General features: G+C 39.4%; 1 protein-coding gene across 2 annotated transcripts in view; it reads right to left on the reverse strand.

Annotated features, from left to right (window-relative positions):
• The window catches only part of ehbp1 (EH domain binding protein 1), a 191,881-nt gene that overhangs the window by 80,176 nt on the left and 95,326 nt on the right, over positions 1–16,379 (reverse strand). For both annotated transcript variants that reach the window (XM_028467869.1, XM_028467870.1), the window contains 2 exons: positions 16,195–16,236; positions 15,904–16,050 (listed from right to left, as the gene is read on the reverse strand). In XM_028467869.1, the coding sequence (XP_028323670.1) occupies positions 15,904–16,050; positions 16,195–16,236 (189 nt within the window). The remainder of the gene's footprint in view (positions 1–15,903; positions 16,051–16,194; positions 16,237–16,379) is intronic.

Below are 16,379 nucleotides of genomic sequence, written 5' to 3' on the forward strand. Positions count from 1 at the left end.
CAAAGTTAGCTGTCGATAGGACTGCACAACTTTGACACAAATTCACAATTTTTTAATTTCAGTGCTTGATCCCACAAAAGAAGAGGAAGAGTTAAATAAATATGAACTGAACCTAAACCTTAATAGGAATGAGCCGTAATTACTGGTCGATAATGGCCAAGTATTTCCATGATCCAATAAGACAATGACTGTGTTTGAAATGGCACACTTCGTACTATACACTACAAACTCAATGAGTATATACAGTCTACTATATACTATAAGTATGGGTTGGGATGATGAGCGTTCCTACTGAAGTAAACTTCAAAGTTTCCCAAGATGCATTTGGAACCTACAACAACAAAAACACTGAGGCTAAATATCTCTGTTGATTCTCCATCTTTGAAAGTTCTGAAAACATTTTAAGTGAGAAAATGATCAAGTAGAATATCAACATGTGCTCATTTCATCCATAAAACTCACATATACACATTTCATGTTGGCAATTCAGATATTTTTGGAGACCCTACATTGCTACTGACAAAACTTCCAGTTAACCACAAAACAAGAGCCCTATTTACAAAAGCGTTAAAAAACTAATGGAAGACAAAAAGAGATGCTTTTATTTTGAAAAAGGGATGTTTGATTTTTAGCTTGAAGCTGGTCCCAGGTTGTTTTTACATTTCGCTCGCAATGCATCATGGGACGATTGAGTATGACTAGTGTGCCCATCGTGGATACTTAAAAAATGTACCAATATGACATAAATCCGGGTATTTCTCACATACTCATTCTTTTCAGACTATCTAATGTGAACACACTGCATACTATTTATGATGTTAGGGTTATGTTGGATTGTGTTAATGAGCCAGTTCTTTTAACATCAGTGCTTGACCCCACGAAGGAAGAGGAAAAACCTCAACCTTAACCTTGGGATGAACCATGACTATTGTTCGATGATGGCTAATTACTTACTTACATGACACAATAAGACAATATGATTGGAAACAATATGAAAAGTACCCGCATAGGTTGTTGAAATGCAAAACAAAAAGAGGGAGAGAAAGAAGGAATGAAAACCTAAAGGTTGTTCAGTTGGCGTGAACTGTCTGTATGTCAACACTTAACAAAGGACAACTAACTATACAGTAGGACAGGTAGAACAGGTAGAGTGGAACACACACACACACACACACACACACACACACACACACACACACACACACACACACACACACACACACACACACACACACACACACACACACACACACACACACACACACACACACACACACACACACACACACACACACACACGATGGGAAGGTTCTGCCCTTTAAATGGACGGGATAATTACAGAGTGAGACGGGAAGAAAAGAAAACGGTGAACATGAGCCGAACCGGGAAAAGAAAAACGCATCTTTCCTGAGTTCACACCCTGTAGGAAGTTGGTGGAACGATCAGGATTAAAATCATAGCCACGTGTTTGTACCTGCACAGTAACAGTATTCCCTTCATACTGTAGATGTATGTAATTAAAAGACACGGCTCATCCGTACAGTATCTCATCATCAGCCCTTAGTAACAAGCCACAAACACACATGGGGTTAATATTATTATCTAGTGTCGCCTGAAAGATGTATAGTGATGATAGTGTGTGTGTGTTTTTTGCATTACTTTCTACATACCCCGCCTACATCCAGCAGAAATAGAATATTTCAGTTTAATTTGAGCCTTTCAAACAAAATAATACAAAACTTAAAAAAAAAAAATGTAGAAAATAAACTATTGTATGTATTTAAGATTAAGAGAAATAAAGTGGATTTCCAACAAGCCAGCCACAGATGTATTCATTAATTCATTCATTTGTTCAGGAATGAGTCCATTTTATTTTGACCTGTGATTGTTAAAATACTTTCTAACAATACTTAATAATTTTCATATATCATTATAAATCATTTATATAATCCTCATCATCATCATCATCATCAAACTTTATTTCGGACACATACATGGTCCATAGCAGACATGACACAACAAACATAACAAAAATAAGTTGGTAAGCTAATAACTGAATGTTGGTATGAAAAAAGAGTGAAATAAGTTTGTCCTTTGCTCATATAATTATCATTAATATTATTATTCCTTTCATTAATATTAGAGATTAGAGAATTAGAGATAATATAAAAACCTTCATAAAAAATGAATAACTAAATAACTCAATAATACCTCGCAGGAAGAAGGCCTGAGCTTCATTTCCTGGGGTGGAGGAACCTTACTGGGACTTTTCTGTGTGGAGTTTGCATGTTCTCCCTGTGTTTTCTACCAAACCAATCACAACACGGGTCTGATGCCCAATGGGATGGAACCACTGAGTGCAGCAACAAGTGACTACAGATGATCTATGGGTAAATGAATTAACTGATTAATAAATAATGAATTAATTATCCGTGTCACAACTCAACAACACTTTAGAACACCAACACTCGAGTACGAACATATCCATTACACCGTCACAAGGAAGAAGCCATCTATGCTTAATGTATGAACACACAAACACACACACCAAAATGTGACGGCGACCCCGGGAACTTTAAGTTGTGAGAAAGAGTTTTCCACTTGTGCTCGTTCTTCGGAGAACAAAATCAGAAGACAAAGAGTAAAAAGAGTGTGAATCTCCTCTGATGGCTCCATCATGCAATTCAGAAGCTCGTTAACACACACACACACACACACACACACACACACACACACACACACACACACACACACACACACACACACACACACACACACACACACACACACACACACACACACACACACACACACACACACACACACACACACACACACACACACACTTTACCGACAGCCTTTGATCTCGGCTCCAGCCAATTCAGCCACGACACATCGCTACACACTCCAGGACAAGCACACACACACACACACACACGCACACACACAATCTAAAGAAACTATTCACTTTCATTAAGGGCAGATTCTTCTAAAGGAAGGGGAGAAAGCAGGAGGAAGGAGGGAGGGCTGAAGAAAGAGGAGGGAAAAGCAGAGAGGTCTGTGAAAGAGGAGCGGCAGCGTCGCGAAAACGAGAGCTGCAGAAAAACTATTACAGCGAGGCCAAAGTTGAAAGGGAGAGTGAACCAAGGAGGAGTGGAGTGTGTGTGTGTGAGTGAGGCCGAATTAGCATTTAGCCTGTGTGTGCTGCACCTTCACACTCCTTCACCACAGTTAGAACGGTTACAACTACAACAAAGAGCTGATATAGGAATTTTAAAAATTATTAATGAAGTGTCACACAAATATTAAGAGTCATCAGTGATTAAAGAGTTAATAAGTCACTAAATGAGTCAGTGAGTTATAAAGAAGTTAGTCAGAGGAAGGAAGGGAGGAAGAAAAGAAGGAAGTAACAAAGGATTGAAGGAAGAAAGAGAGAAAGGGAGGAATGAAAGAAGGAAGAAAGGGAGGGAACGAGGAAGAGAGGGAAGGAGGGAGAGAGGAATAAACCAAGGAGGGAAGGAAAGAAGGAAGGAAGGAAGAAAAAGAGGAAGGAAAGAAAGAAAAAAGAAAGGGAGGAACCAAGAAAGAAATGAAAGAAAGAAAGAAGAGATGGAGGGAGGAATGAAGGAATTAAGGAAGGGAGGGGGAAGAAAAGACAGAAAGAAGAAAGGATGAAAGGAAGGAAGGAAAGTCAGTCATTCACGTTATTTTAGAAACTCCTTTAACTACACAGACAGAACGGTTAGCTACTGTAATGAACCACTTCTCATTCTGACCAATCACAGGCTGAGAGTCTAGTCACATGTTGGTTGGTAGAAATGATACAAAGTTCATCAATTCACAGAGATATTATCATCATTATCACTCTTTCACCTGCACCAGAGTCACAGTTCACCAACGGGAGGCGCTGCTGAGCTAAACACACCACAAGTCTTTTACAGCTGCTCCCTTACAAACATCCCCAGTTTATATACAAGAGACATTCAGGGCTGTGTTTGTCTTTACACAGATCCAAAAAGTTTGACTGGAAAGGTACGTCCTGTTACAAGCTTCAATTTGAAAAAAAGAGAGAAAAGTCCTCGGAAACAACGGAAAAGGTTAAAACACACAAAGAAAAAAAGGGAGATCACAAGACAAATGGGAGAGGATGACAACAGGTCACAGCAGCAGGAACTCAGGAGTCCTCTGAGCTGAGGAAGAGGAGGATGAAGAGGAGGAGGAGGAGGAGGAGGAGGAGGAGGAGGAGGAGGGAAGTCGGCGAAAATCAAACAGGACCCAATTATAGGAATCACAACGAGTCAGTGAGCAGGGAACGCTGTTACCTGGAAAACACTGAGGCATGCGCACACACACTGCTCTACGCACACACACACACTAATGTTTGAAGGTGTCACAAAAAGCACACACTTCTTAATTTTTTTGTGTTTCTTTTTTACACACACACACACACACACACACACACACACACACACACACACACACACACACACACACACACACACACACACACACACACACGCACACACGCACACACGCACACATGCACACACACACACACACACACGCACACACGCACACACCCAAACCCTTGTGTGTACAATGATAATTAGCCTGGCCAGGCCGCTGTGAAATTACTGCTCTCATCTGCTAATGGATGAGAAGACCTGAAGCGAACAGACACACACACAGACACACACACAAACACACACACAAACACACACACACACTTCTCTATTAAAATAATAACTGAAGGAACGAGCAAAAAGGATGTGGAAAGCTAAAAGTGTTAAAGTCTGCACTGAAGATGATAACTGACGACTGAAGTGGACGTCGTTGGGAAAATGCTTGCGATCTTTTTTTTTTTTTCCAATATATATTTTTTGATTATGATGAAAACAGAATACAATAACACAGGACATACAAAAAACAAACAAAAACAACAACTGGCCCGTGCATACAGTTAGTACCATATTCAAAATGAGAATGCTCGTTTAATAATGGAGGTTTTTTGAAGATATCGTCCTTATGACAAGTCAGAAACTCAAGGGAAACAAAACTAAGAACCATTTTCTGCCATTGAATCTTCGAAGGAACATTGTCTGATATCCAGTTAACTAAAATCACCACAGGGTCAGCCAGTCCCAACAATAAGAACAAAGGATTAAAATTCAAATTTACATTAAGGATTTGGTTTATCTCCAGTCCAATCATATGCCAAAACTGCTGAACCTTAGGACATGACCAATAGCAATGCGTGAGGGTACCAATGTCTGTTTTGCACTTAATACAGTACATAATGGAGATGAGTCGGGTTTGAATTTATTGCGTATGTAAGGGGATATATGAGCCCTGAGGAGAATCATGAGCTGAGTGGCCTTAACCATGTTACAAATACACAGTGTCTTTACATTTCCCCAAACCTTTTCCCATCCATCATCGGAAATGTTGGATTTAAGTTCCCTCTCCTAGAGTCCCTTTAGCTGAGACGTATTCGCAGCGGAGTATCCCCTGAGGATATTATAAAACTTTGAGATAGAATCATTTGATTTAAATTGAAAGATCTGTCTTTCTGTGTCAGAAATGTCTTGAAACTCCAGATGTGATGTGCTTTTTTTGATAAAATCTCTCACCTGCAATTATTGATAAAAATCCCTCCGCTGAATATCATACCTCTCAACTAACTGATTAAATGACATTACATTGTTCCCCTCTAAAAAATCTTGTATTCTGGATAAGCCTTTTTGTGTCCAACTTTGAAATCTATTGTCCAACATCCCCGGTAAAAATTCAGGATTACTACATATAGGGGTAAAAACAGAAGTCACCTTCAGCCTGCCCTCTAGTTTTCTTAAGGATCGCCATGCCATGACTGTAGTAATAGTAATAGGATTAGAGCAAACCTGCCTTATAGATTTGACTTTTTTAAGAAACAGTAATGTCGTCAAAGGGCAATCAGACAAGGAGCTTTCTATGTCCATCCAAAGTGAAGTACGACTGCTCCGCACCCTTTCCGCTATAATGCGTAAATCAGAGCTCAACTGGTTGTTTCTAACATCTGACAAATCTAGGCCTTCTCCTGCTGATGGGCAACACAGCATGCTCATTTTGAGGCGGGGTTTTCTTTTGGACCATATAAAGGAGCTCAGCCAACCATTTACCGGTTTAATCACCTTATGAGACAATAAGACTGGGAACATCTGCAATGGATAGAGTAACCTGGGAAGGACACTAATTTTCAGTAGTGTAATTCGGCCTATCCAGGAAACTGGAAGGCTATTCCATCTCTCCAGATCAAGCCGAATACGGTCCAATAAAGGAGTGAAGTTGGCTTTATAAATCTGCTCAAATTTAGGTGTTATGTGTATCCCCAAGTAAACGAACCCCTCTGCTGACCACTTAAAAGGAAAAGGACACATAGGTACTTGTTTTAGTTTACCCAGGGGCATCGCCTCAGATTTTGTAAAATGTATTTTGTAGCCTGAAAAAGAGCTGAATGTATTAATTGTTGTTTATCTTATGTTTCCTGTCTGCAATTTTAAGTCCGCTAATGGAGTTATCTGCTCTGATGGCCTCAGCAAGGGGTTCCATCGCCAAGGCAAACAGCAGTGGCGATAACGGACATCCCTGCCGAGTTCCGCTAAAAATTGCAACATAAGGAGATTGGAGACCATTTGTGATCACTGCAGAAAGAGGATTTTTATGTAAAATTTTAATCCAGCTAATGAATGCACCACCCAGACCAAATCTTTGCAAGGTATGAAATAGAAAAGACATCACTATGCGGTCAAATGCTTTCTCTGCATTGAGAGAAAGCACAATGCCGCCTTTAGAGTGTTGATGAAAATATTGGATCGTATTAAGCAGCCGCTGTATATTATTATGAGAATTTCGACCTTTGATGAATCCAGTTTGGTCATCATTGATTAAAATTGGTAGCGGTTTCTCCAATCGGCTGGCCAAAACCTTAGACAAAATTTTTAGGTCCACATTTAAAAGCGAGATTGGCCAGTATGAAGAACAATCTTCAGGGGGTTTGCCCTTTTTAAAATCAGGGAAATATTAGTTTCTCTCAAAGACTGAGGCAGTGTCCCCCTGAGAAGTGAATCGTTATACATGTTCAGTAGAGGACCAACCAGCACATCACGGAATTCCTTGAAAATTCTACACTCAAACCATCTGGACCGGGAGATTTGCCAGATTGTAACCCTTTAATTGCATCAATAACTTCTTTTTGGATATCAGGGCATCCAAACTTGTTCTCTGCTCCTCTGACAAACATGGAAGATTTCAAAGAAGAAAAAAAACAATAAATTTTTTCGAGGTAATCAGGCTGCTGTTCAGATTTATATAAGTCCTCATAAAAGCTTTTAAATGCATTGTTAATATTCAAGGTGTCAAATGTTTGTGCACCTTGTTTGTCTATCACTGAAGAAATAATAAATAATAATAATAAATATGCTAAATACTTTCCCACCTTGTCCCCGCTTTCATACAGTTTCTGTTTTGCAAATCGCATCTGAATTTCGGCTTCCTGTGTTAAAAGCGCGTCTAGGGCACATCTGAGTGCGGATACTTCTTTATTTTTTTGTGCAGATAGACGTCGAACATATTCATTCTCAGCATGTTTCTACTTAGACTCAAGAATCTTCCTTTGTTCACCCTGCCTTTGCTTTTTAGCTGACGTATAAGATATGATGAGGCCATGACAAAAGGCTTTAGATGTTTCCCACAATAATGACAAGTCTTTAGTGGAATTTAAATTAGTAGTTAAAAAACACTGAAATTCTTCTCTAAAGTAGGAAAGAAACTTCTGATCTGTTAATATAATGAGTCTAAATCGCCAATGCCTCAGACGATTAGCTGGGTTTGAGAAGTTATATTGTAAAAATACAGCAGCATGGTCAGAAATAATAATTGGGCCTATTGAGCTCGAAGTCACTGAATATAGTGGAGTTTTAGAAAGCAAAAAATAGTCAATCCTAGTAGATGATAATGAAACAATTTGAAAAAAAGTATATTCTTTATCTGTGAGGTGTTGTGCCCGCCAGACATCAGCATAATCCATGTCTTCGTAAAATGCGTTAACACACTTGGCATGGGGAGAAAGTGATAGTTTACCAGGAGGTGATTTACACCAGTGTGTGTCTACATCCAATATAAACTTAAATGACTTTTAGCGGTACAAAAACGTTTTTAATATTGACCTTTTTTTTTTTTTTAACCCAAACAAACTGTGACACGGTGGCGTCATGAACCCGGAACCGGAAGTAGCGCGCTCAATACCGCGCTCTTACCGAGGGAGCCATAATTATAAAATTAATGTTGGGGTATTTGGAACCCGTTGACTAAGTTTCAGGTCGAACTCATACCGCGTCGGGGAGATATTTGCTCCACACACACACACGCACACAGACGTTTCCGTCATTATAGTATAGATGAACAAAAACTGTGCACATAACGGTACACGTTGCCTAACATAACTATCAAACGAAACACTGTCCTCCCCTCGGTCCTGGATGAGATCGAGTGAATGGATTCCCTGACAGAAACAAGACACGTCAGTCCCGGGGCACCAGGAGAACGAATTTACTCACTCCCAATAGTCATTTTCCAGTAAATGATTCAGATCCACACACAGCTCACATAATTTTTATTCACAAGGCAAATTGATCCGATGTCATTGATCCTCATTAACTGGTCCAGGCCTCCCTCTCAGTGAATCAGCAAAGCGCTGTGCCTCCTTGGGGCTATCAAACACCTTACTAGATCCATGGAAGGTTATCTTCAGCAAAGCTGGGAAAAGTTGCCTGTACGAAGCTGCTTTTTCACTGTGTCGTATCCTTTCCTCTTACACATCACAGTGGCCGATAAATCTTGGAAACACATAACCGTGTTACCAGAGTGTTTCACAGCCTGGCCGCGATGCGCCGCTCACACTCGATTAGCCTGCTTCCATAGTTCTCAAGCATAGTTTGCTGTATGCTGAGCAGCTCCAGTACTGGTGCCAGCTTCATGTCGATGATCTCAGTCATCATCTCCCGTATTGTCTCACGCATACTAGCGTTCAATCCACCTTGATCAAAGCTGACCTGGCTAGCCTGCTGCGCCTCCACGTTGGCATCCTCTTTTGAAGTGTCTCCCACGGCATTCTTCTTGTGTGGCTTAAAGCCAAGGGGAAGAAAAGCACATTGAGTTGCCTTGTGTATGAAATGCGCTATACAAATAAATTTACCTTGCCTTATCTACCTGTCTCAAAAAATTGTTGTTTTAAATGAATCTACTGATCAGCACTTAATTCTGTGGTTCTTAGTTGGGGTAGGTGATAGCGTAAATGAAAAATCTCGCCAGCACCGACGAGCACAACCTATCCTCACACTGCCATCTTGGGAACCGCCTGTGATCTTTTAATATAAATGTAACATATGCTTCCTAGGTTGTGTCATATTGTGGCAGAAGTTCGGGGGGAAAAAAAGAAACAGACCTCAAAAAACCAAGCCACGATTAGAAGATTGTTGTTGAATACATCCTAAGACATTTTCAAGCTGAAGACACGCAAAGTATGAAATAATGAATAACCGTAGGACGTGATGAATCGATGATGCTAAATGAAGACTAAGATGGACCCATCTGGCTGCCGGGTGAGCAGGGGGTGACATTCCTGCGCTCTGAGACATCTGCACCGACGATGACTGATATGTTGTGAAGGCCACCGATGAGGAGGAACAATTAGTATTAGTATACTTATAGTATATAGTAGACAGTATATATTCATTGAGTTTGTAGTCCATAGTACGGAGTGTGACATTTTTAACACTTCCTTAGTCTACAGTATTCAGGCTAGCTTTAGCAGCTAATGATGTTGTACCATGGTTAACTAATGAGGCTAATGCTAAAGAATATGGATATATTAAAGATCGACGCCTGTGTCTTTACTTCAGATGCTTTCATCCAGTTCTAAAAAATAATGTTTTGATAATTCAATATTATAAATAACAGCTACTTATGTTCTCATAGGTGACTTTTACTTTTTAAAGTAATGAGATCTGTTTACTTTGACGACTCTCAAGCCATGGGGCTGTGAAACGGGCAGACAAAGCTGAGATACAAAGCCTGGAAACCGACGGTGACCTTAGATGAAAGCTCCAGTCGCTGTGGGCTACAATTAGGGATGGCAGGAGGGAGGACATAGGTCAGGAGAGCAGGACTGCACACTGTCACACACCAACCATCTGTGTGTGTGTGTGTGTGTGTGTGTGTGTGTGTGTGTGTGTGTGTCCGCTGCCACCTCTTACACCGCTGTATACGTCGCACTTTCTTTGATGTTTCACATCAAAAAAAGCCTTTTGTCTGTATCGGCGGCACTGACGGGTCAAATGTCTGAAACTGTTGTCAGATCGGCCACTGCTCTGGTTCGGTTCATAAGTCGTCGAGTTTGGTGATATTTTTTTTTAAAGAACAGATCCGTTTTACACCGGTTTAAGGAGAACTAAAGTCGGCAAGCATCTGATAAATCTACGCTCCAGTCCAGTGGGGGGCGCCACTTCATCTGACGATGCTTAACAACTGCCAAGTTAAGCTTAAGCTTATTATTTTCTTAATTATTACGCTTTATTTTAATCTTGTTCTTTTCGAGATAGAAGGATGAGGTAATAAATTTATTTAAACCCCAAGGTAGAATCAGTGAGCCTCAGAATGACAGCGTTTGGAAGATGCAATATGCAACCGCCACTGCACACTGCCAAAAAAAACGACAACCCAAAAACACACACGAAACTCAACAAAAAGTAGTATTCATTGGAGAAAAAAAAATCCCACGATCAGTAAAAATATCAATAAAAAAAAGGCCGAGAGAAATTAAATAGGTTACAATTGTTTCAAAGTTGTAGAATAAAATACAAAAAAATGTAACATATATTTAAAAATGAGAAGAAACAATTTGATTTGCAGATAAACATTTAAATAATGAGGAAACAACTTTAATTTCCTTATCCTTCATTTTAAAAGATGCCAAAAAAATGACAGCATTTGGAAGGAATATGAAACAGCCACAGCGCACAAAGTGCCACAAAACTCAGCAAAAAGTCATATTATTGCAAAATTAATCCCACAATCATTAAAGAATTAAAAAAATATTTTACAATTTCTTCAAAGTTCAGAGACTAAAAGACTAAAAACTATATAAACAGGAAACAATATAACACGCAGATCAAAGATTTAAAATACGAGAAAACGTTTGAATTTTTAATTCATTAAAATGACGCCGTTTGAAAGGAATATGAAAGAGCCACTGCACAGACTGTCCAGTGAGATGTTTTTCGCTTCTTTAAATGTGCCATAATGGATTATTTAGTTCTAGTTTAGTCATTTAGTCATTTAACTTTGACAGAAACAATCTATGCTATCAAGCTATATGTCTGTAACAAAGGAGAGGAAAAGTCATTTTTTTCAACGTTTCGAGGCAGATACTGGATATTTCTTATTGGCTAGAAGCTCAAAACTCAAACTAGTCATTCACTTGTCACGATTTTTTGCAATAACAAATAAAAAAAGAGATAAAAGAGCAAATGTATCCACTTTTAGCTGAATGATGACTGAAGCTTAAAAATCTGAATCAAAGATAATTGTTTTTTTTCCTTTATCAGGTCTTAAAAAGGAATGAGTTTGAACGACTTGGGTTATTTAGATTTGATTTCATAAAGATCCCAGAGCTGATGGATGGATTTGTCATTTGGGCTTTGTAAGTAATCCCTTTCGACCCGCCCACATTAGCCACTTCCCAGGAAGAACCGAGGCCGCTTTAATTGAATTAAATTATACCTTATGCATGCTAAACCGCAAAGCACCTACTTAGACAGATGGAGAGTTAAATGGGAAAAAGCTTGGGCCTCTTCAGCTGATAACACGGACACACACACACGCTCATGCTAATCAAAACAAGACATCAAGTAATCTAATCTGAATCGCTAACAATTATCAGCACATTGGCCTCGGGGCCAGACGTATTCCTTTGATCAATGTTTTCTATTAAAAAAAGTGTAAACAATTCAATATCTCCCCCTCCTCCTTGAGTGTGTGCGCACGTGTGTGTGTGTGCGCGCGTGTGTGTGTGTGTGTGTGTATGTGTGGCCAATTGTCCTTGGAAATGAGTCAGGAAATCAGGAGGGTTGGGTCCGGCGACTTTAAGGAGCTAATCTGAGCAAAGTCGACAGAAAAAGAAAAACCTTCTTTTTGTGTCACTAAGGAAATAAGAGCGGGCCTTAAAGCAGCTTTGAAAACTCTTTTTAATTTCCTCTCTTCCTCTGAAGACTCACGAGTCCTTGGAAGGTCCTCGCTTATTTTCTCAGATTACTCCGAAAAATGGTTACTCCGCCGTGCGCGCACGTGTTTGTGCTTCTGACACACAAACAAACACACTTTAGAAGTCCAAGGGCAGATTTCGCTCAGTGAACGAATTCTGTGGCTTCTTTACATATTTCATTCAAATCGTAGAAACGAGAATCCACGACTACCTGCCTTGTTTTTGGCTCGTTCTCTATAACTGATTGCACATCGGAATAGTTTGGAATAGTTTGGAACTGGTTCAAATAGGTGGAGATACTGACAGAAATATCTGATGAGTTGTTCCTTTCCATGCTCTTAGATTGACCAGAACCTTAACCCTAAGTCATTCCCCTTCCTCCCGCTTTTACAGAACAATCAAGAACAGAACAACAAAGTGTGAGATATGAAGATCTGACCATGTGTCTACAGAGCCTGAATCAACCTGCAGTTCCACATCCATCCAGGCACCGTCTATAGAAGTGCTCAGTATGTTTTATCAATTTCCAGCTAAAATGCATTGAGGAGTGAGGTAGTTTAACAAGGTCTGATGTGGTTCACTGACACCTAGTGACCGGGAGTTTAGGTGCTATGCATATGGTAGCATAAGGGATTTTTTTTTCTTTAAAAAAAATGATTTTAAAAATCGATTTGGAGATTTTTTTTATTGATATGATAATTGCGCGGTGAAATATCGCGACATATCACCAAATAATTGTTTTCTTATGTCAGTATGGACACCACTATTTTTTTTTTTTTTTTTTTAATCGTGATGAAATGCACAATCTGGATTAAACTCTGGAGTAATTAAGCAACCAGTCGAAATTCATAAAGATCAATTACAAACTGAGATATTAATTTCTGAAATTTTGCTATGATGAGAGATAGGGGCTTTTTTAATTTATTTAAACTGATCCAGAATCAGAATATTAATCTGGATCCATCTTCCATGGCATAAGGTCTATCTTTGGTTAGAATTTTGATGGAAATATTGCCTAATTCACGGATTTAATAGGAAAAGCCAAACTTTGCAAATTGGATTTCTGGAATACAATTAAAAAAAAATGTTATAAGATAAAGTTGCTCAATGTCAAACAGTGAACATGGATAAAAAAAAAAAAAACTCTAAACAATGAACTAGTGACTTCTCACAGTGTTTTCATTGATTAATCATTACTGCTTATAATGCAGAAATTGTCGATTAATCAGTAATAGCTATAATCGGTTAGGCCCTAATAAAAACGTAACATAATAAAAACATTTGTTTTATATTATTATTATTATTATTTATATATGTACGCATGTTTTGTTTATTAATGACTGGTATGTGTACGCTTTCATCTCAGTGAAGTTTCTCAGTCAAAATTTCACATTTAGTGGCTTTAAAGCAGCTTTTTCTTTCTTCCTCCGATGACTTTATTTCCTCAGATTAGTCGTAAACGGTGACTCTGTGTGTCAGAAGCACAGATGTGTGCATTGCAAACAACGCGCGTTAAAAATCCAAGGGCACGCTTCCCTCGGTGATTGCAGGCTGCTGCCTTTCAGATATTTCATTACTGAAAGGTATTTATTTCATTTTCCTCTTTGAGTCCTTATTTTCCTCCTCCTTCCTCGCCATGGAACATTTGGATGTGAGCGCAGCAGTAACTCCTGCTTCATGCCCTCCTCCTCTTCCTCCTCCTCTCAGTATATTATGCTCAGTGGAGCATGTTTGGTTCAAAACTGGCAATTTTCCTGGTCTCTGGTCGAGGTTTGCTCCGTTACAGTGATTCTTAGCCGGATTTTCCCTGGAAACGTGCGTCTGCTGACAGCCGTTTGTGTACTACATTTGCTCCGTGTACGGGGTGTCATAAGAATTGTGCAGAGTCCAAATGACCAAAGAGAGAGGGAGAGAATTAGGCTGAGCGCGAGGGGGCGAGCGAGTGAGTTCATTCACGTTTGACGGTCGGGGATGTGACATCCAGTCGAGTTAATAAGGAGAAGTTGTCTCTGCTTCTCCGAGTCTCTCTAGAAAGAGTTCATCGAGACACCGGGCGGGGGTTTGCTTTTTCATAACATGTTGAAGTTTGTGAGAGAGCCATGAAGGAGCTGCTAGCTGCACTATTAGCTGCCCTCGTTTCAGCACAGGAAGCAGGAAGAGCTCTAAGCCAACAGAAGGCCTTATACGATAGACAATGCCAAGGAAAAATAGCTCAATATGTGTGAAACTATGTCATAAATGTAATCAAATGAACATTAAAAACCGCTGTTTAAATACCATTATAGCTGCAGCGCAGCACTGGTCAGGCCAGGCAACTCTAGGCAATTCTGAGCAACAAGCAGGGTGTAAGAAGATGACAAAGAGTGGCATTCTAATTTGACACCAGTGGTACACATGTTTAAAACTTCTCTCTCATTTTAGGAATTCAACAGCTCCATTGATCAGTCAATAAATCAATAAGTCAAACACATGATTAATCCACAACTATTTCATTATGGAACATCCTCTACGTCACTGAGCTAATTAGCACATGAAATGGACAGCAGCTGTAAGCGTTTAAAGGCAGATTTAAAATGACTGTCAAAAATTTAAATATTAAAAAAAAAGAAAAATAATAGGCAATAAATTGCATCTAAACAGCATGGAGATGTTGGTAACTTGTTTAAAAAAATACACTTTTTGCATTGAGTCAAATTTAAAATTCTGTGTAAAGATTCCGATGGAGATTTCTAATATATTCCAAATGTAATCTATCACGACTTCAAAATAGAAAGAAAGAAATAAAGTGTAGGATAACAATACCAATATTGTGAAGTTAGTGTCAGTGTCGTTGAAAGCAACAAAGTAAAGACTCACTCATGCAAAGATCACTTGACATGGGTGGTGTATCGAATTAACTGATGATCATTATGACTGGTGTCACTCAGTGTTTACATGAGTCTGAAACACTTTTTCAGTTTCAGTAAAAACACATACACAATAATCAAACCAGTCACACGGTAACACGACGGCCAGTCCAGCTGTAGCACCCAGAATTGTTACCCATTCAATGATACTAATCTACAATGACCTTTTTTTTTTTTAAATGAATGCATTTTCAACATGCACTGAAAACAAATGATTTTACTTAATGGCTGTAAACTGGTTAAACACCTGTTGGTGTTTCGGGCCAACTGGTGATCATAATAACTGGTGAAGCATTACAATAAGTTATTTAAAAGCTCTTTACAGGACAGCTACGCACCTAATAGTAGTTTTTAGATCATCTGATGTCAACAAGGATAGAAATAATAATCAGAAACAAGAAAAGAAAACTAGAAACTAAAACAAGAAAGAAGAACTGTAACTTGTGCTGTGATAAAAAAATCTTTCATCATTAACTCACAAAAAAGCTTTTTAAACAAAAATGACTGATGCAATGTGATCAACGTTCAACGTTTTGATGACAGGGCACATATGATGTCTAACATAACCGTGTGTATCAGATCATGCCGTGCATTCAACATGCGCGCACACACACACACGCGCACACACATACACAGTATCCTGACTAACCCAAAACACACCTATATCCAGTTTGTGAAGTTGGTGCTGGTTTTACTCACATCACAGACGCCAGAGGTCTTGCTGGTTCCCAGTACGGCGGTGTTGGGAGCGTTTTTGCTGCCGGCTTTCATGGCGGCATCTCTCCGAGCCTGTTCCAGGAGGAGCCTAGCTCTCTCCTTCAGCTCCTCCTGACGGGACAGCGTCCTCTGCAAAGGTAGCGAGCACACCAGGAGAGAGGTGAGAAAAACTCTTCTCTGAGAATAAGACTCAACATCCCTCGTTTAACACAAATCTACTTCGTTTTTGTTAAATGCTGAGAAAAGAAAGGGTTGTCTGTGTTTTAGCCTCACCTGCGCAGTTGCTGGACTGGTCCCAGTGGGAGGATTCAGCTCCTTTAGGAGAGAAACATCTCAATAAGACACAAAATGACTCCAAAAATACACCAAACCAAAATAACAACACACAAAATAATAACGACAACATACAAAATGACAAAAATGAATCCAAAACCAAAAAATAATAAGAAAAGTACACA

This window comes from Gouania willdenowi, chromosome 15 (genome assembly GCF_900634775.1).
Source record: "Gouania willdenowi chromosome 15, fGouWil2.1, whole genome shotgun sequence".
NCBI classification, from domain to species: Eukaryota; Metazoa; Chordata; class Actinopteri; order Blenniiformes; family Gobiesocidae; genus Gouania; species Gouania willdenowi.